General features: G+C 42.9%; 1 protein-coding gene across 1 annotated transcript in view; it reads left to right on the forward strand.

Annotated features, from left to right (window-relative positions):
- Fshr (follicle stimulating hormone receptor) overlaps positions 1-21,314 on the forward strand; it is a 192,048-nt gene extending 170,734 nt beyond the window's left edge. The window contains exons 6-10 of the mRNA XM_041630181.1: positions 1,462-1,539; positions 5,345-5,413; positions 5,523-5,597; positions 15,201-15,386; positions 20,084-21,314. Coding sequence (XP_041486115.1) covers positions 1,462-1,539; positions 5,345-5,413; positions 5,523-5,597; positions 15,201-15,386; positions 20,084-21,314 — 1,639 coding nt within the window. The remainder of the gene's footprint in view (positions 1-1,461; positions 1,540-5,344; positions 5,414-5,522; positions 5,598-15,200; positions 15,387-20,083) is intronic.
- Positions 21,315-21,514: the final 200 nt, after the last annotated feature.

The raw sequence follows: 21,514 nt of genomic DNA on the forward strand, positions 1-21,514 counted from the left end.
CATATACAGAAGGACTTCCCACACCACATTTGAATGAAGTTAGCAGGCTCTGCACCAAGTATTATCAACAAACAAGCTTAGAATAAAATCACAGTCTCTTTACTCCAAGGCTTTAGTATTAGATCCCTACAACTCTGCATATTCCTCCATCATTTCTCCTTCCTTCTAGAGTCCCTTATTGTTCACAAAGTATTAATAGCAACTGTTTTCCCTCGTCCCATGAATCCTGTAGTTTAAAAGAGGAGGAGAGAAAGGCAATGTGTAGAGCTAAGACAGAGCTCAGTGGCAGAATATTTGTCTAGTAGGCATGAGTATCTGGACTTGATCCCCAGCACAGAAAAAAAGAAGGAAGGAGGAAGATGGAGGGACAGTGGGAAGGAAGAAAAAAGAAAGATAGGAAGGAAGGAAGGAAGGAAGGAAGGAAGGAAGGGAGAGAGGGAGGGAGGGAGGGAGGGAGGGAGGGAGGGAGGGAGGGAGGAAGGACTTTATTTCCAATAGTAAACTTGTAGATTCTGAGCAGATCCCAAAGAAAAAGGTCAGGATGGGTACAAGGAGTTGGGAACAGAGGATGAAGAGAATCCTCTAAACCTCTTGAGTTGTTTCCAGCTTTTAGCACTTCTACTGTTATATGTTCACCAGACCTAGGTCAGTCTGATGGAAGGATAAATAAAAAAAAAATGTCTTTAATGTGAGGAGTAAAAAAATCAGTAATAATTTTTTATGTGACTCAAGTAAAAATAATGGGAAAAACAATACATAAGAAAAAGAATAATTAACTCAGATAAAAGTGATTGGATTATAAGCATGAGGGCCTGATCATGACCCCCCCCCCCCCCCCCGCAACCCAACCCCCTTGCCTTTTTAAAAGCCGAGCATGTACCACCATGCTTATAGTCCCAGCACTAGGGAGAAAGAGGCAGGACATGAAATTTGCTGGCTGGTTGGTTTTTTCTACTAGTCTAGTTTGAGGCCAATGGCAGATGTGTCTCAAGAAAAAGGTGGGTGCTATCTAAGGAAATGACCTGAGATTGACCTCTGGCCTACACACATATACAAAGAAAGTACTAGAAGAATGAAAAAGGAGAAGCCAACACAAATAAAATGAGTAGAGAGGTTGGTCTGTAGGTAACAGGTCAGTTTCTGTGTCCATCCTACTGGGCAGAGTCCAACTGTAGAAACAAGGCTAAAAAGGAATATTGAAGAGAACCTCAATACAGTAACATCCTCTAAGGAATTCTCCAAAGAGAAAAGATTCTATGGGTGTGCAATTTCATCTGTGAGAAGAACAAACACACTGCAGATAAGCAGACTGTTTGTTGCCCAAACTTTGAGCTGTTATCCTCTGGACAGAAATTCCATCAAACTGTTATTGCAGCTGCAGATCCCTTGGTGCCAGCAAATGGAAAGGTTGTGTAAGTGGAGCCCACGCAAACATCTAATTTGTCTGTTCTTTCTTCTCAGAGACATTCAAGATAACATAAACATCCACACCATTGCCAGGAATTCCTTCAGGGGACTGAGTTTTGAAAGCGTGATTCTGTAAGTAAGGGGGGAAACCCAATGGTCTGGGTCTTGATTCTTCACTTATCAGTCTCTGGCTTTCTCATATCGGCCTAGGCCTTTGTTTGTATAATAACATTGGCATTTCACCATTTAAATCATTCTATGGCTCCTGTGTTTTCCTCACATTTTTATATCTCAGAATCGCAAAATGGAGTCATGTTAATAATGCATGATTCTGTATTGTGATTCAAGTATTTAAAATTGCTCTTTGAATGATGGTCCCCATGATGCAACATCTGCTCCAAAGGACAGAGTAGCTAGTGTGTCACTAAAACTGATTATTGCCTACGAAGAATGATAGGGAAGGAAGTGTATTCAGGAGATAGGACTCCTTCCTCATAATCACAGGAAGCAGCTCCCATTTGGGCCCATGCTGAGCTCACAATGACCATCATCTCTGCTCAGAATAATCACACTTGCTAATGAGCTTGAGTTAATCTGTCTGAATTCTGGGAAAGTTTTTAAATGTCCTCAGTGTCTTCAATCCTCTGTGCTAGTGGCCAGCATGGCCAGCATGGCCGTCCACCTGCTCCTCAGGATAGCCAGAAAACAAGGTGTTGTGAACCTTCCAAATGTCCACAGGATCCTTGCAACAGGACAGTGACATCTAGAGAATCACTGATTGTGATTATACTTGGAAGAAAAGAAATTCATCGTCCTGTTTTACAAATTGTTATGAGCTCATTTTATAACATGATTTCTCATGGCTTTGTTTTGGAGTAGACTCACTGTGTACAGTTTCTCCTCTCTTCACCGCTTGGTTTAGAAGCACTGTGGGATTCCTCAGAGCTCAACAACACACTTTTCAAAATGGGATGCTTTTCTCTTGAGAGTCAACACTTTTCAGACATGTCTCTGGAAGATAAATTCACACTTGTGAGAACAGCATCTATTTTCTTACGTTGTCTGCTTGTTAATCCATAGATAATAGAGTCAGAAGACTCCTACTGCACACAGCTGTAAGTCTCCAGTTGTGCTTCATCCAGATACTTGTAATACAGAGATGCTTTCTCCTAAGAGAGCCATCCAGTGCACTCGAGGAAAGTGTAAGAAAACGGTGCTGAGCACTGACAAGCTCTACCTCATACATCTTCAAAACTTTGGAACTCTTTTCTAAAGACAAATGTACATATTTATTTTTTCTAAACATCCTAAGATTTCAGGCCCTTGGTAACTGATTCAAAAAACTGAGCAATAAATGCACATTTTGTAGGGCCTTTGAGCCTTTTCTCACCCACCTGTGTCACAAAGAGCAGAGGGGCTACTGGGTAAAGTACCTAATGAATGGCTTAATTCAGGAGATGAGAGGTGAGGTTATAATTGGGACCACGGTTCCCAGCATTCTCCGGCCCCAATTCTCTGGAAAGGATTGTGTCTTTCATGTTTTCTCTCTTCCTTAACTAGCTCCCATCTATTTTGTCCATCCTTCATGAGTTTTAATGGGCAAGGCTTCATGTTTTCAAGAGAAGTCTCTCTTGAGTGTCCATATCATTTGACTCTAGGGATGACACAGGACCTAAGAAACCCTGAGGGATTTTTCTTCAGCAGGATAACTTCACAGAGGGCTGTCATTCTCATCATCATCCTAACATCATCATTATCACCAGATTTTAAAGTGGGCACTCCCTATTTTAGGAGATTTGGAACCAGGCCTAATGACACAGGCCTATATTCCCAGCTACTTAGGAGGCTAAAACAGGAAACTTGTAAATTCAAGCCTGCCTGGATTGTAGGATGAGATCAAGGCTAGCATAAACAACTTATCTAAAATTTCAAATATATGTATATTTAAGTATAAATATCTATTACCTATTTATAAATGGCTAAAGATATATACCAGAGGTAGAAAATGTGTCTAGCATGATCGAGGTCTTGGGTTCACCCCAAAAGAACCAGAGGAATAGATTAGGAATGTATTTTATAGTTGTTGGTTTCTCTGTGTTAGTAGAGTGCGACAGCCTAATAGGAAGTCAAGGGGAAAGGGTTCTGACATAACTTGATTTTGTGTGATGATGCACCACTGACATAAAATATCCTCCTGCATGTTGTGGCCTGATAATCAATAAAACAGTAAAGACAATGGGCTTCTTTGAAAATAGTAATTATTGTAGTCTATGTATTATTTCATTATACCAACATCTTTCACAGGACAATCTTGTGCAGGAAAGATTAATTATCTAATCTATAGACAAGTAGGTAATGCCTATACAGGCCTACAAAGTCCTGGGCAAAGATACAGGACCAACAACCAAAAATGCACAGGTCAAATCCAGCTTGTAGCTAAGATTGGCTTTTATAATTGACATGCAAAAAGGAAAAGCAATTTTATTTAGCTACTATATTCTGTAATTGTTCAATAAAATGTGTGCCATCACTTTGTGAGACCCTATATAAAGCAAATGTCATCTTTAACCTTGCCTTTTGGTCCGTAAAATAGAGAATGTTTGTTGACACTTGTGGTTGATGTCTAAACCCCAGGGACAAGCAAGCCACAGGTTAGAGGCTGCTCTACCAGTCATTTTCACCACAGAGGGCAGGCTGACGTATCTGCATTCTAAATGTTTCAGGGAGAGACCTTTTAGGGCAGTGACAGTAGAGAATTGGGGGTGGGGAGCAAGATGGAGTGCACAGTCACCCCCTTGTCACCAGATGCTACTTGTTGACTGCTGATTGTCGAAAAGATTTAATTTTCTTCTCTCTAGACTTCCTAGCTCACTGCATTTCAGAAAGAGGGGAGAAAAAGGCACGTGATTGTTTGCCTGTGGGCTTTTGGAAAAATGTCTTCTAGCTGCTCATCACAGCTGAAGGAGTTTCTGAAGTCCCCCTGTAGTTTCTCTCTATCAGATTTCAGAATACTGCTGCCAGGAAACCCACCAAGTCCAAGTCCAGCAGGGGAAGCTGTAAGCAGACAAGTGCACATGGCCAGAGGCTCAACAGCTGGGCTGTCCTGACCTTGGGGAGTTGTTTTTGTTTGAAAGTCCACTCAGGAGAAGAACAGGGCAGAGTTGATGGCCCACGATGGCCTGAGACACCCCTGTCCAAACATACCTGCCTCTCAGCATCTTCATACAGTGATCATGACAATGTACACCAACCCCACCTGCCCCAAAGCTCAGCTACAGCCACACACACAAACTCAACCTGCCACAGTCCGCAGTCGCTATAATTAATTTCTCTTCTTTTCTGCCTTAACCCAGAGCCACCTCCACAAACCTCCAATAACTAGGGCCCCACGGGTCACTGGAGATGTTCAGGTTGTCTGACAACTTAATTAGATCATTTTTTGATGGCAGCCAGGCCTGCTGCTGTAGGTGAAGAGCACAAATCCTTAGAGAAAGGTGACATAAAATGTCTTTTCTCTGTCTTAGAAATATTTGCTCAATAATTACAATTTCCATCCTTCAAGGCAGGGAGATCCTTGGTTTTCCTGTAGAATTTTCTCTATACCTGGGCAGAGTGTGCAAAGGTCTTATAGGTACAGTATCCAGAGAGCGTCCTTTTAAAAAACAACTAAATTCCATTCATTCATTCTTTTCTGTGAAGCTCAGTTATTCCTGTGAATAGATAATATGCAGAAATAATACAAACTTCAAAACTTACTAAAGGTTCCATAGCAATAAACCAGCCTCGGTCTCCCTTCCCTCCCACCCCTGAGCTTAAGGGTTGCATCTTATTTATGCCACTAACTGTGTTGTCTGACCTTGCCCCAGTGCTTCCAATTACAAACCCCTGCATTGGCTGCATCTGACATTATTATGTTTTTAATGGGCTTTTATTTCAGATGGCTGAATAAGAATGGGATTCAAGAAATACACAACTGTGCATTTAACGGGACCCAGTTAGATGAGCTGTAAGTAGCCCTGACTACTCTTCCAGGCCATTTAGAGGGAAATGGCTCTTACAACAGGGATATTGATGTGACTTTCTTTGTCTTATTCTTTCTCCAACTCCATCCCCAGGAATCTAAGTGATAACAATAATTTGGAAGAATTGCCTAACGATGTTTTCCAGGGAGCCTCTGGGCCAGTCATTTTGTGAGTAACTTTGTTCGTTTCCATATAGAAGAGCTCAGCTTATACAAGTTAAAAGCAAATTTTGTCCTGCTTAAATAAGGGGCGGTCAACGAGATCAATTTTAATTCACAATACTTGCAAAGACTTGTGGGGATAATTCAAAGTTATCTATAGTATGACTTTAAATAAAGTGAAAACAATAATAACGTGTGATGAGCGTGTTCTGAGTGCCAGTGTCCTAATGGGTTAAAATGTGCTCTCAGTTCTTATAAAACCCCTCTGTGGTAAGAGTTCTTATTGCCATTTTGAAGAAAGAAAAACTGGATGATCTGGAAGAATTAAGCAACTCACTCAAGAGTAATGCAAGTTTTATAGAAGGGATTCAAAACAAACTGTCTGGCTCACAGCAGACACCAACCACTCTGCTCTGTGTCTCTCCCTTGACAGGGAAAGGCTGGTTTCCCTTCCTTTGCTTTGTACCTACGATACATATATACATGTCTTCATTGCAGTGAGATGCACACATTGCTCTTAGGTCCTCTTTCCAGATCCAGCAGGATGCATCAGTGTCTCACTCACTCCCTGGATCAGAAATCTTTGCCCACCAGCACTTCCCTATTCATAACCTTCATCAAAAGTGGCCCTGCCCTCTTCTCTTCTTACCCATGCCCCCTTTCCTTGAGGCTCTCTTAAGTCCTCTAAAGGACTCAGCCAAGAGTGACTTCCCCCTGTGACTCCCATTGCCTTTGTGGGTGGGGAGGGGAGGGGCTCTGTATCACAATTTCCAAAGGTCTTCTTTGATGTGCTTTCCTGGACTCTAAGCAAGATCCACTGAATTAATTAAAGAATATTCCTCAAGAAGAAAGGCACTTAAAAGAAATGAAAAAGGTGCAGGAAGGCAGGTGAACAAATAGATAGTTTTATACCACACCTCAGACCACCCCCACCCCATCTAATGCAGACATTTGGTAGCCACGCTCCCGTCCTCTCATTTGCCAGCCACCATAGGCTCCCATGCATCGTCATTTACCTGCTTTGCTACCATCCACCAATCACTTTCACCTTCACAAATGGCTTGTGTTCTCTTTTGTGATAGAATCTTTGTATTTCCAGAGTCACGCTCTGTAAGGCAGAACGGGAACTACACAAATGTTTGTTATTGATGACAAGGGCCATGCTGTAATTCTGAAACAGGCTCTCCCCTTTGAAGAAAGGAAAGTATGTGCTAAGGTAGATTTATCATTCTTAGGAAGTTCAAAGATTAATCCAAAGTGCCTGAGTTGAGACAGACTCCACTAGCAAACAGGCCTTGTTAAGGCAGAGGTGTCAGAGCAGACGGCCCTGGTTAAAACTGAATCCTTTTCATCCCCAAGCTTCAGCTTCCTCATCCAAAGAGCAGTGGTGTCTATCTCTTATTACTGTCTGAGACTTAAAGGCATAAGTTGATAGACATGTCCAAATACATGTGTATACATGGATTTCACTCATGGTATCTAACAGAACACCACCCTGGTACTACAGAAAACCAAGAGTTCTTCATCCCAAGGGCATTATATTTTCATGGAAGGGAAATCAGGTCATAATCGTATAGCTTAATATATCTGATTATGATATTCATTTTGAAGTACAATGTAAGATACAGGGGAGAGTGGTGGGAAGAGAGTCTAAGTGCTCAAGGACATGGAGTATTCAGAACCCATAAGGCTTAATGTTTCCTGTTCTGAGAGCTCTTGGAAAACAAGTGGACAAAGTACTTCTGAGGCTCTGTGGATGGGTAGAAGTTTGTCCGTTTCACTTAGCTAATAGTCCTGAATGCTTTGGATGCTCTTACATGGGCTCTGCTATCTGTTCTTGGCAACGCTTTCAATATGCCACCTACTGGATCTGTAAAGCTGTAGCCAACTGCATGCTCCCGAAACTGTAGCATTGCGTATGGTCCACAACTGCTCATTATACAGCTGAGACATCCAGGACCGGAGGAGGAAAGTGGTCCATGGAAGGTCATCCCACAGATAAAGATAACACAGCTTGAGGCGTAAACTAGCCTTCTCTTCTCACATCCCCATGTATTTGCATCATAAATGCATGTACTAAGAAATCTGAAAACTATTCATTAGAACCCCAATAACTGGTGTTGAACTGAAGTAGAAGGGAACACCAGTCTGTGATACAGAAACATGCCACAGATGAGCATGTGCTGAAGTTGCATAGACAGGATCCAGGCCAAGCACTGACAATGTGTCTCCTTGGAATTAAACAGAGATCACAAAATACAAGCCTCCATCCATCCCTTCTGTGAAAGAAAGCAGGCAAAAGAAACAATTCTACAGGGCCCTTACAAGCCTATCTTTCCATCCACTTTGTAGTAACACATATGCTCACAATAAAGGGAATGATATTTGTAGAAAAATCCAGTGGAATTAAGAAACACTTTGATTGATTCAAACTTGCTGGGAATGCTTGTGTGCTGACACTCCTATCATCCCAGAACTCTGGAGGCAGACACAGGAGGATTTCTGTGAGTTGAAGTTGGCCTGGGTTGGTCACATAGTAAGTTTTAGGCCAGCCTGAGTTACAGAGTGAGGCTTTGTCTCAAAAAGCATTTCCAAATGGTAGTAAATAAGAATAATATTCCATATACCCCATGCTTTTTGTGACAAGGCATAAGGATATGTGTGCAACAATCTAGCTGAAATCACAGCATGTGGCTGCAAATTTCCTTCTGTCCCTTCAAGGACAAGTTAGCACTTAACTTCCAGCCTCCCCTTCTGGGACTTTCAGGTTATTCCAAATGTCATTCAGACCGCTCTGCCTGATAACTGGGATTTGGGCAGATGACAGCCTATCTTATTTCCTACTTGTGCAATGTTGTGCAGCAACCCAATTCAACCTTCCCAAGTGGGTGCCTTGATTGGCTGACCAGCTTCCTCCAGTGCTTTAAACAAGTGAGCAGACACAGGATTGTGCTCAGACAGCCCAGAGCACAGCAGCTGCTGCTCAAGCTACGACTGTAGCTGTGTCTTGGGTCAGATCCCCAGCTCCCACCCCAAGTAAGAGTGCTCAGGCTCCTGAATTCAGGAGATTCACTACAAAATGCTGAGTATATGGGGAATACTTGATGAAAGCCCAGTCTGGCCGAGTTGACAACTGAATGGCAAAGCATCTCTAAAACATCAGTGGGTCCCACAGCGAGCCCTAGAATTAAGATGGGTCCTCAAAGCTGTATTGAAATACAGCAAGGAAGCATGCCCCTACATAAGCAGTCATTGGGTGTGGTTGACCCCTGGTGGAGCCGGATTATGTAAGTCAGCCTAGGGCAGGTCTCAGAGTACAACACAGTTATGAGCCATCTCAGCTGTGAGTGGGTTTCAGCCGAGTTGCAGTGGGGTTTATAAATATGATTGAGCATCACAATCATCTAGAAGTTTTTTAAACCACATATTGATAATTTGCACCCTAAGAATGTTTGCTTCATTGACTCTGGGCACAAATCAGTTAGTAGTGAACTTGTCTACCAGACACAAAGCCCTAGGTTTGATCCCCAGCACTCCATGAGATCACATATGGGTGGCACACAATTGCAATTGCTGAACTGGAGCTGAAATAGAGACAGGAAGTAAAGGCAAAAGGATCAGAAGTTCAGGTTCATCCTTGGCTGCATGAGTCACAGGAGACCATGGCTGAAAGCTGGGGAAGGAGGTGATTCACCATCTGAGGACCAGAGCTTAAGAACTGGTATCTCTAACAATGTCCCCCAGTGGTGCTGATGTTGGTAGACCCAGAAGGACCCTAAACATCCCTGTTCTAGAGCCAGTGTTGAGAACTGAAAAGCCTTGCTCAGCCTCAACAGACTGCACTATGTGTGGCTTCCTCTCCCATAGCCTTTCCCTTTATCTCTAGAAGAAAATTCCAAAAGCTTCTAAGGGAATTGAGAGAGCTCACCCAAACTGTTGGCTGCTTTTTCCTGAAGGTGAAATTTCGAGCTATGTGAAGAACAGGGAGCCTCTGAACACAGGAGTCTAAGCTGTTTGATTGCAAAGAGGAAAGGGTGTAGGAAGCCGGGGCATGCTGACAAGCCCCATAACGTTTCAAAGGCACAGCATCCTCAATCCTCCTTATGAATCTTGACCTTGAACATCAGCAGGCATCTAAGTTTTCACCTGATAGCATTAACTCACTCGAGCTATTTTTTTTTTCTAAGCAATCAAGCAATTGCTGTTTCCTTGGGAAACAGTTTCCTGTGGGGAAAATTTAATGTATTGCCTTTGCAGGTTGGAGCCAGTACAATCATATTCTGACGGTTTATCAAATTGATTTGGCTATAGCTCAGATTCATTTGATAGTTCAGATTCAAACACTGAGTTATTTGTATAAGAATGATTCTCTTCCATTACCAGTGTACCCACAGTCCTATAGATAGTAAATTGCCTTTTTATCCCGCCTGGGATCATGAAAGAGCGGTCTTCTAGCCATCTGTCAATGTAGAACACACCAGAAATGTGCTCTCACTTATAGAAATGATTGACCTGTAATAATGTCTTTGCTGGGAAAAAATAGAAATTGTTCAAATGAAATTTGCGGCAGTGGCTCTAACAGATTTTATTAAAGAGGCACAGAGCACTATTTAACTCCTGCCTCTCCTATCCCCATGCCACTCTGTAACTCAGTGCCAAGAATCATAGCACTGATGAAACAATTTAGGATTACTAAATCTCTGAGGACCCAGCCATGAGCCTGTAGTGTCTCTCTTGGTACTTTGATGGGTATAAAATTTCAAAATCATACATTGCCAAAATATGGCATGTGTTGAAATATTTAACCAAGATGGTACTTTAAGGTGGGAAACAATAGTCGTTCAACTGAACCATACTAAAAGACAAGGATTAGACAAAGCAGCCACAGCTCCTGCCACCTTGTCCAGCCACCAGGAACAAAGGTAGACCTTTCTGTTATTTTTTCTCTTTTCTTTAGGCATTCCTTCTTTCAACCAGCTCTGCTACTGACATGGATGCTCTATTCTCTGAACAATTTTTCATTCTCCTCTCCTTTGGGATCTTCCTTTTCCTCTCAAATGTAGAAGGTTCACAGGCAGCAGTCCAGGTCCTATTCTTTACGTTCAAAGATCTGCCCATGGAATGAGAGGGAAGCCTTAAGGTTGATCAGGGACAATTTAAACTTGGGTAATAGTTATTTGTCAAGGACATTTCCCAAAAGCAAGCAATATAAAACTGAAGACCCGTTATTTTGCTTAGTTATGTCTTCAAACTTGAGTTTGGAACATGTATTTAATTCAGATTAGTTTTAGATATCCAGTGAAATGAACTTTTATATTCCAAAGAATATTGTCCTATTATTTAATATAGTTGTTGGTAGATTAAAGATGATTGCAAATTCTTTAACTGTCTTTCTATGAACCATCTATTTGTCCTTATGTGGAATCTAAGCTGAATTGTGAGGCTTTGAGGCAACAGAATATGAAAGTGTTGCTACTTGAATTCTGGACACAGATTCTAAGAGCATCATTAGCTTCAACACTGGTTTTGGACAGTCCAGGACTGCCATCAAAGAGCTCTGAATGTCCAGGGGCAGTTCGTGTGTCTAACCTTCAGATGCTGCCATATGACATTGTTACCTGCAAATTTCACATGCAAAACTACACAACTAAGCTTTTAAAAATCATACACAAAGTGCTATAATGTTTTGAATAAGTTTATATACATTTCTATCAGCAGGGACAAAGTAAGAAGTAAATCTTGTTCAATGTTGTTTGAGACATAACTATTTCCATTTTTGCCCTGTTCTACTACTACATCACACACACACACACACACACACACACACACACACACACACACACAGGCACACACACAATTTCCTGACTATGATTTTCCCAGGTAACTTAGAAATATGTTGTTTGATTTTATAATTTCTTTATTAAAATGTTCTTCACTTCTCCATGACAATCAGCTGTGGACTGGAAACAGACACCAGTTTTCAGGTCTTCATGACGCAGGCATGTGCAATTGTGACTAAAGTGGCTGACTTTAGCTCTTACTGGGGGAGCTGAGGGATGCCCAGGGATCTGGGAAAGCATTATTTCTGAACATCTGTGGGATATTCCAGAAGACTGCACTTGATTCAGTGGAATATAGGGGAATATTTTCCTTAATCAATATGTGTGGGCATCATCCAGCTGACTGGTGTCTTGACTTGAGCAAATAAAAGAAGACAAATTCACACTGTCTCTCATTTCTGGAGGTAGTACACCCTTCTTTTTCTACCCCCATATAGCAAAAATCCAGGTTCAACAGCCTTTGGACTTGTACCAGTAACTCCTTGGGCCCTCTGAAGGCTGAGGACTCTAACTTGGACTATGCCATACTGCCACGTTCTTTGGTCCTCTCTGCTGAAGATGGCCTATGGTGGACTGCTCAGCTTTCACACTCACGTGAACTAACTCCCGTGATGAATCTCATCTCCTGTATCTCTACATCTCACTATGTTATAGGTTATGTGTCTCTGGAGAGTTGTGATTAATGCAATCACTATGTGCTTAGGGACATTTTAGTTAATATTTCAAGATAGCTCAGAATACAAAGCAAAACACAGTGAGGGTTATTCTGAGCAATCATGTTTTAAAGAATACAGGGACCACGGGATGGGATTTAGAACTCTGAGCTTTGAAAACCAGACAGAAATATAAAATTTATATAAGAAGGAAAAATGACTCATTGAAATCCGGAGACTTTTAGTCTTGAGTACTTGGAGACCTTCACATAGTATGCATTCAATAAATTGTATATTAAATGAACTGTAAAGAAAAGGGATTAAAGATAGAAAGGAGGTGGAGTGGCTATTACTAAATCAGGTCTGGACTGATAAACTGTCTTTTCATACTGTTGCTTCACTGGTCACAGTCATCATGCTGTCCTTATCGTGGCCCATGCCTGTAACCTCATAGTTGAGTGGCTGACTCAGGAGGACCACTGGAATTTCAATGGTAGCCTGGCTTATATCGTGGGTTCCAGGCCAGTCTGGAACAGAAGCTGGGACACTCTGAAACAATGAGCAGAAATGGTAAGCTGGCCAGCACATCTGACTTACTTAGCAACAGAGTCAAAGTTCTTTGGTTTATGCACCAGACTTGCATCTGCAAGGACCCCGGATCTAAAAAAATTATAGCTCAAAGATGAAGACTAGAAATCATACCTGGAACACCTGAACTTGTTCCTTATAAGCAATAATAATGAGGAAGTGAGAAGTGTTGACCATTAGGGTTGTATATGTAGGGCACCAAGAAGTCTTTCTTTCTAAGGTTGAATAGAGGATTGAAAGACAGGAGTCAAGGATGCCATCAAAATCTGTCTGTAACAAAATTGGAACATCTAACTTGCTGCAGGTGGATCAGGGTTGTTGTTGTTGTTTTAAAAATCAAGAGGTTAATTTTTAATGTCTAAAGCTGATTAAGTGGGCATGCAAGTAGAGATTGCAGTAAGGTGGATGATCTTAGAGAAGTAACTAGAATACAGCATTTTACTCCCAAGGCATGCCAGGCTCATGTACAGAGTGAGAGAAGACAGAAAAGAACACTGTAGGTAATGAGTCCTTGGGTGTCCCAACATGTGATGGTCAGGAGGACCCGGAAAAAAGAGCAGCCTCAGAGTTAAGAGGCAAATATTCGTAGATATGGAGGAAATCATGAGGAAGATAGTTTTAAATTCATGTGGAGCTGAAAATAACCAAGAATATAAAAGCAAGAATTAAAAAAACAAGAAGCATTTAAGTCCAGAATCACAAATGGAGACCATGGTGTCCTTTCCTCCATGATAATAGAATTGGGGAAGGTTGGGGGTGTCAGTAAGTATAGAGGATTAGAATTGGAATAAGCAAATTTGATTTAATTGGCAAGAGGGAAATTTTAACATAGTTAAGTACTACCTAAAGGCAATTACTAAAGGTTTTGAAGATGTCAGTCTATCTGACTATCTTATAGGGAATCAGAGGCCTGGAGATTATCAGGGATAGATAGCCACTTCTGAGCTCAGGACTCAAAGAGCAAGTGAGATGTAGACATTCTGTAGTCAAAGAACTAGAGAAAGTTAAAGAACTAGATCTTAACCAGATCTGTTCAGTAGTGTCTGGAGGAAATGCAGATGCTGCCAGAGGCAAGAAGGGGTAAAAGGATATGCTCTCTTGCCATTCCCAGCCCTCCCACCCACAGTTAAGAAGATGATTATGAAAAATAGACCTGGCGGGGTTATCCCTCCTGCAATGCAGAGAGGAGCACAGATAACGAAATGAAATAGATATAATATAAACCAGGCAGGGGACAGGTGTACCATACACAATGATTGGTCCTTTGTCATAAGAACCATGGGAATTTGTTGAAGAACTTGAGGTCATAATTTGATTGGCATGGTAAAAATTTTAGTTCAAGTTGTGGTTAGAAGATTGTATTGAAAAGGGAAGTAGATGACCATGGAAGAAGTTATAGGTCCATTTCATCTGTCCATGCAAAGTCTCAAGTAACAAAAACAAATTAAAGGCTGGTTGAGATGATAGACTGTGTCCAAGTGAAGAAGGAGAGAAAATCAAAGATACAGGTCTCTATCTTGAATAACAGGGAAAGAACACAGGAGGAACATACTGAAATAAAGAATACCAATTCATACCAGACCCATGGTAACTTAGTCAGAGACACTCTTTCAAAGTGTGAGCATGCACATGTGTGAGCATCAAAGTGTGTGATACTTATGTCTATTAAGTATTGCCTGCATATTCCTTCACTGTGGGTAGGTATGATTTCTGTCCTCTCACTTTAGAGCTGAGGAAATCAAGACATAGAAAACACAGTTTAACCAGGGTCACAGATCTAATAGGCACAGGGGCAGGCTATGTCTGCCATGAAAGTCAACCTCATGTCCCCTACCTTCCTGCCCCCTGGACATCAGGCTGAGGCTGCCTCTACTGACTACCAGACTCCTCTTTGCTGTATGACATGCCCCCTTCTTATCATTTTCTATGGCTCAGGGCACAGATACTTTTTTAAAAAAAAAAAATCTTTTCTCATTTTACATACTAATCCCAGTTCTCTCTCCCTTTCCTCCTTCCACTCTTCCCACCTCACATTTCAACCACCTCACCGCTCCATCCACTCTTCAGAGAGGGTAAGGCTTCCCATGGGGAGTCAACAGAGTCTGCAGGCCACAGATTCTACCACAGTTCACTAGAAATAGTTTTATAGCTGGCCTCACCGTGGAGAAAAATGGTCTCGGTCAGGCACAAATGATATACAGAAGAGAGATAACTGATTCTACTCACCAGCAAGGATTGTGCCCAAACCAACCAGAATGCAGGTCTATCCAGTTATTAGGGCAGCCTGTTAGCTAAATCCTCCCATCAGGAGCAATAGGATCAGGATTCTTCCTATGCAAGCCAAACGTCTTTTTAAACTGAATATTGACAGGGCCCAGGTATGATGCTAAGCTGTAGTCTCCTTTCTCACCCATTTAAAAACAAACAAACAAAAATCATGTTACTAGAATGTCTACTAGTTTGTCTATTATCTGAAAGCAGAAAACCTTTGAACCAAGGTGATTGGGGTATTTTATTTTCTCCTTATAGAGACATCTCAAGGACAAAGGTCCATTCCCTGCCCAGCCATGGCTTAGAAAATCTGAAGAAGCTGAGGGCCAGATCCACTTACAGTCTGAAGAAGCTTCCTAGTCTGGAAAAGTTTGTCACCCTTGTGGAGGCCAGCCTTACCTACCCCAGCCACTGCTGTGCCTTCGCACACTGGAGACGGCAAATGTGAGTCCTTCTATGTCTGCCCTGAAGTCTGGCATGGGCATCCCCGCAGTGTAGAACTTGTACACGCTGGTGGCATGAAAATCCACACACAGGGAAAGTTCCTGAAGGAAGGCCTGAGGCGTGTTCTGGGTCAAAGAGTCAGTTTGTAGAGGGTGAGAGTGGCTGGGTTCACAGTTCTTTGAGAAGTAATCTCAGAGGAGAGAGTGAGTCACAAGGTGGAGCATCCACCAACATTAAATGATAAAACATAAGAAACTTCAAGCATGGTCTCTGACTCAGACTGATACTTAACCCCCTGTCCTTTCCTTGGTATCAATATGAATTTTTCTTTCCCGTGTCAAACTCTATACATCATAAATATCCCCATCCCATAAAATAACTAAATGCTCGTCCTACTCACATCAAAGTCAGCAAGGGAGGAGAGATGCAAAAATGCCTTCCATAGAGTGTGTCTGGTGTGTGCACACTCCATAGAGTGCGTGCACACCTATAACTTCCATAGAGTGCATACACACCTGTAACTTCTCCCAAGCCCAGTAAGCCACTCAGATCCACCGCAGACTTCAGCAACTCAGAGAGAGAGCAAAGTTTAAGACATCTCTTAACTTTGGCCTTGACAGAGGCTCACACCTAAACAGAATAACCAAAGCAGAGCCAGGTCCGAGTGGCAACTCTTTCAAAGGTTGCAGTGATCATAGGCAGGATCTGGAAAGGAAAGAGATGTCCGTTTTGGGGAGAAAGTCCATAAGCTCCAGACCTTAAAAGGGTCTATTGGAGGAAAGACATGAGCACACCTCTCATTTTCCCCTAACCTCACCAACAGGAGCCACTCTGCCCAGTCTCACTCAGCTGGATGAAGCCTTTCCAGTGTCCTTACATGGTAGCCCAGCGCCGAGGCAGCTCCCAAGCTGTGCTATTTTACCATTTAGTGCACTCTCCTCAGTTAGCAGATACTAAGCAGCAACAGCCAATTCACTTGCTCAAAACAAAAGAAAGGCAAGAAAAAGAGCATCAAGACAGTCCACACCCTGCAGTGCTCCCGAAGTAATGGAAAGTACCTAGCCCCTCATAAAGGACCATCGAGAAGGGGCTGCTTCTTAGAATTAGTGTACATCACCGAGAAACTGTAGCACAACACTTTCTCTATGCACTACGGTACTGCTTGTGAGTCTGACAAGAAGCTGGAGACTGAGACACACAGACAGAGACGGGTCATCCTCGTATCAGGAATGCCCACTTTATTGTGTTCCAGGGCAGCTTCTATGAGGTCTCCTTGACTAATGACCACACCCCAACTCTCAGCTCTAAGCACACCAGAAACCATACCCCTGCCATCAGGGAGGGTCTCGCCCTCAGAGCAGCTGCAAGCACAGGAAAACAAGTTGTTGGCTCAGAGCAGCTGCAGGCATAGGAAAACAAGTTGTTTACAGGAAATTCAGGGTCTGGGGGTCCACAGTTCCCAACAGAAAACTATCCAGGTTTAGGGACAACCCATAGACGGACCTAACAGCTGGAGGATTTCTTCCCAACAGTTACAGTTCCCAAGGGCCTTAGTGGAGGCAAATGGCTTGCCTCATTCACATCCAGACAAGAATTCTTCTAGCCAATTTACTGCAAAAGCCCTACAACAGAGAACCCTCAGGAGAAATCTCAAAAAATATTAAGATCACTATAAGAGTGGCTGCTGTATGCCCTATGGTCCTATGCCAGTGAGCCACAGGAAAGACTCTCTTACTTTGTTGCTAAGAGATCTCTGACTTTGTCACATTCTGGTTATCTGGACATGGCTTTAAGATTCTAAACCAGAAATCTCAAGTTTGCCTTAGGTGTTCCATGCCATAAAGCTTTCTCTGGTCCCTCCAGGTCATTTGGTGTTTGTGCCTCCTGGGTCCCTGTTATAATTTTCATTAGTGGCCTGTAGGTCTCCCATCATGTACCAAAACATAGGTGTTTGTTTCCTTTGTTTTTTTTTTTCACCTAATGGATTCACATGTGTGCACGCATGCATGCATGCTCGCGCGCACACACAGACACACACACACACAAAGATAATGGCTGGCAGAATTTTTCCTAAAATAGTGTCATTTCATTACTTATGTGAACAGAGGTTTGCTAATAAGATTTGTCTCCTAAACTGTTTTATGAAACTGTACTTCTTGTCCTGGTTGGGAAATAATGCCCACTATATAAATACAAGCCCCATGATCCCATGGGGTTTGGGCTAACTGTCCCCCTGGACTCTTGTTGAAATGCTGGGTCGGCCATATCCCTTAATTGTCATTGAGTCAGCTATTTCCTATACACAGCTAACTTTGTTTTGTTTCTCTTTTCTTTAAGTTTTCTTGTCTATAGGCCATTTCCTCACAACTGTATGTTAACCAATGCACCATGACACATCCTTCCGGGTACCCAACATGACATCAGTGAGCACCATCAGCTGTTCTGCACACTGCTGGCAGAGCAGAGCGCTCCCTGCCACCCATGAGATCACATTTCTTCTTTACTGCTGGTACTGCAGAGGTGAATCATCATTATCAGCATGATTCCCTTCTGCGACAGGCAGAGACTAGGGCCCAGACCTACTGATAGCTGCATCATCATTGACCAAAGGAAGCTCCAAAGCTTCAGCTCTGCCTGCTTCCATAGCTCAGGCCCTGGGGTACCCTCTGATGCCATCTACATAGCATCTGTCCATCAATGGCTGGACTCCTCAAGTTCCACTTTTAAACTGTCCCTGTGCTAACTCCCCTTTCCTTATTCTACTGAGGATCTATTTGCCGAGACACTGCAAGGCAACACTTATTTTCTTTAGCTCAGTCTATGGCACTGGACACACATGCTCGCATCCTGTAGAAGCAAATGAGAGCTGCTCCTCCCCCAGCCACCAGCCTCTTCATGTTATCTAGATGGACATAAGTGCCTCTAGTCAGTGGTTGCCTTCTGTTTCAAGAAAAGGAGAGCTCACTCTTAAGTAGGTCGGTGGTAGCATCAGTGATGAGAGTTTTCTTGACTGAAGCCAGTAACCCCAGAAGAGGAGATATTCTCTACATATTGAAGTCAGCTCCTAGTCCCTGAACCAGATGCAATTCTCAAGCACCAGAGAAGTTACCTTCTGCTCCCAAGGCTGGATTGCGACTAACCCAGAGATGGGATTCAAACTCAGCACCACAGAATGGGCCCCTGTCCCCTCCACACCTGTCTCCCCTTACTTTAGCTCACCAACTAAACTTGATGATTTCCTGGATTCCCGTTCCAGCCATTTTCAGTTTTGTGTGTTAACTGTCCTTATTAGTGTTGCTAGGACAGAACTGAAAAATCTTTTCCGGTTTCTAAAATAAAAGATGATACTCCAGAAATAAAGTAAGAAAGAAAAACAGAATCTCTAAAGTCAAGATAAAGGACTTCTGGCCATTTTGTTCATTTTCCATTGGTGAGAGAAAAGAGAGCAGGGTTCTCCATGACTTCCCTTCTCACTGGGCAGAGGAGGAGGGGAAAACTCAGTCTATGGTACTGGACACACGGCTCCTCCCGCCCTCCCCAGCCACCTGCCTCTTCGTATTGGGGCTTTTGAGGGACTTGAATGCTCTTTCTTTCTTTCCTGTTGGTCTGAGATTGTGTTAAATTTGAGAAAATGCTAATTTAACATTTCTGTGACCTTTCCCCTTGAGCAGGAAAGGAAGAGTAAAGATATATATTTGAAGGAAAAAGATACATTTGATTTCATTTTTTCATCAAGAATTCTCCCTGTATAAAAAAGTCACACTGGTTAAGTCTTTATATTACAGAAGTATCTCTTCTCTCTACATGAGAGTCTGAGTAGATAATTATGCATACATTTGTAGGTTGAATATTTACCACCCGGGTTTCATTCAATTCTTTCTGAAAGTGCCTCTATCCTGCTGACAAGATCTATTATATATTTGGGCTTACAGGGGAAATAAAAGACAGGAGAGTGCTCTGAGAGGACTCGGTGGCTCCTGGGATATGTAACAGCCTGCCAACAAACTAGGCTCCTTTAAAGCCTGCATTTGCTTCTCTGGCCGCCCACAGGGGAACTATTTCATATAACAGAACTCGGCTTATTTTGCAGGGCAAATGAATGCCTGAGACCTATTGTCACCTCTGGGGAGTGAGACGATAAAGCCCAAGATCCTGGTAGCATTTCAGGAAAATTAGCTGGCCTCTCAACAGCCTGAGCACCCAAGAGCCAAAGGATGGGGCTGCACACTCATGCTCTGGTTTGTGCAGATAACATGAGCAAAGAAACTCTCGTTCGTGTCAGAGAACAGAATCTCCCAGTGGTTAGAGAAATGGGAGTACATCCACCCAGGCATGCTAGAAGATGCCTGCATGGAGGTGGGCAGGAGTGGAGTGGAGATAATATCAAGTCTGTAAATTATTTGTACTTAACAGCCAGGGTTAGCCCCAGGCGCCTTCCTTCCCACATACAGGTTGTGGCCAGATGGTTTCCCCCATGGGCCATCCAGCCCAAGGATTATATATATATATACACATTCTTCTCTTCATTTACAGTAAGCAGCATTAACCCATGAGTCAGCCTCAAGGGCAGACAAGATGTTGAGAAGTAAAGCAATCTCAAGAAGGAAGCCTATTATTTCTACTCTGTACAAAGATGGCAATATAGTTGCCATTTTGAACCCAGGATGTTGATTCTATTCCTTTTTGTGTTTTTCTAGCTCTGAACTTCATCCGATTTGTAACAAATCTATTTTAAGGCAAGATACTGATTATGTGACTCAGGCTAGGGAACAGGGCATCTCTCTGATAGACGATGACCCCAGTTATGGAAAAGAATCCGACATGATGTATAGTGAATTTGACTACGACTTATGTAATGAAGTCGTTGATGTGACCTGCTCTCCAAAGCCAGATGCATTCAATCCATGTGAAGATATCATGGGGTACAACATCCTCAGAGTCTTGATATGGTTTATTAGCATCCTGGCCATCACTGGGAACATCACAGTGCTGGTGATCCTAACCACCAGCCAATACAAACTCACCGTGCCCAGGTTCCTGATGTGTAACCTCGCCTTCGCTGATCTCTGCATTGGAATCTACTTGTTATTCATAGCATCCGTTGATATCCATACCAAGAGCCAGTACCACAATTATGCCATTGACTGGCAAACAGGAGCTGGCTGTGATGCCGCTGGCTTTTTCACCGTCTTTGCCAGTGAACTATCGGTCTACACACTGACAGCCATCACCCTGGAAAGGTGGCACACCATCACTCATGCCATGCAACTGGAACGCAAGGTGCAGCTCCGCCATGCTGCCAGCGTCATGGTGATGGGCTGGATCTTTGCCTTCGCAGCTGCTCTCCTCCCCATCTTCGGAATCAGTAGCTACATGAAAGTGAGCATCTGCCTACCCATGGATATTGACAGCCCTTTGTCGCAGCTGTATGTGATGGCCCTGCTTGTCCTCAATGTTCTGGCATTTATAGTCATCTGTGGCTGTTATACCCACATCTACCTCACAGTCAGGAACCCTAACATTGTGGCCTCATCAAGTGACACCAAGATTGCCAAACGCATGGCTACACTCATCTTCACTGACTTTCTCTGCATGGCTCCCATTTCTTTCTTTGCCATTTCTGCCTCCCTCAAGGTGCCCCTCATCACTGTGTCCAAGGCCAAGATCCTCCTCGTTCTGTTCTATCCCATCAATTCCTGTGCCAACCCTTTCCTTTATGCCATCTTCACCAAGAACTTCCGCAGGGATTTCTTCATCCTGATGAGCAAGTTTGGCTGTTATGAAATGCAAGCCCAGATTTATAGGACAGAAACCTCTTCCACTGCCCACAACTTCCAGGCAAGGAAGGGCCATTGCCCCTCAGCTCCCAGAGTCACCAATAACTCCAGTTACATGCTTGTTCCTCTAAGTCATTCGGCCCGGCAATAAAATACAATGTGAAAATGGATCATCACCTTGAATGGCAATGACTTCTTTCTGAAGAGTGGGCCAAGGAAGAGCTGGCAGTGTTTCTATACTTGCATCTAATTTCATCTTCCTGGCTCTGTGCATGGCAAATTGATCAGGAACTTAACTCACGTGACTCTTTTAAGAACTGCATTATTGGTAACAGCAATTAAAGTAAATTC

The sequence above is a fragment of the Microtus oregoni genome, unplaced genomic scaffold (assembly GCF_018167655.1).
Source record: "Microtus oregoni isolate MIOR12 unplaced genomic scaffold, Mior012 000034F_ref0000314, whole genome shotgun sequence".
NCBI lineage: Eukaryota > Metazoa > Chordata > Mammalia > Rodentia > Cricetidae > Microtus > Microtus oregoni.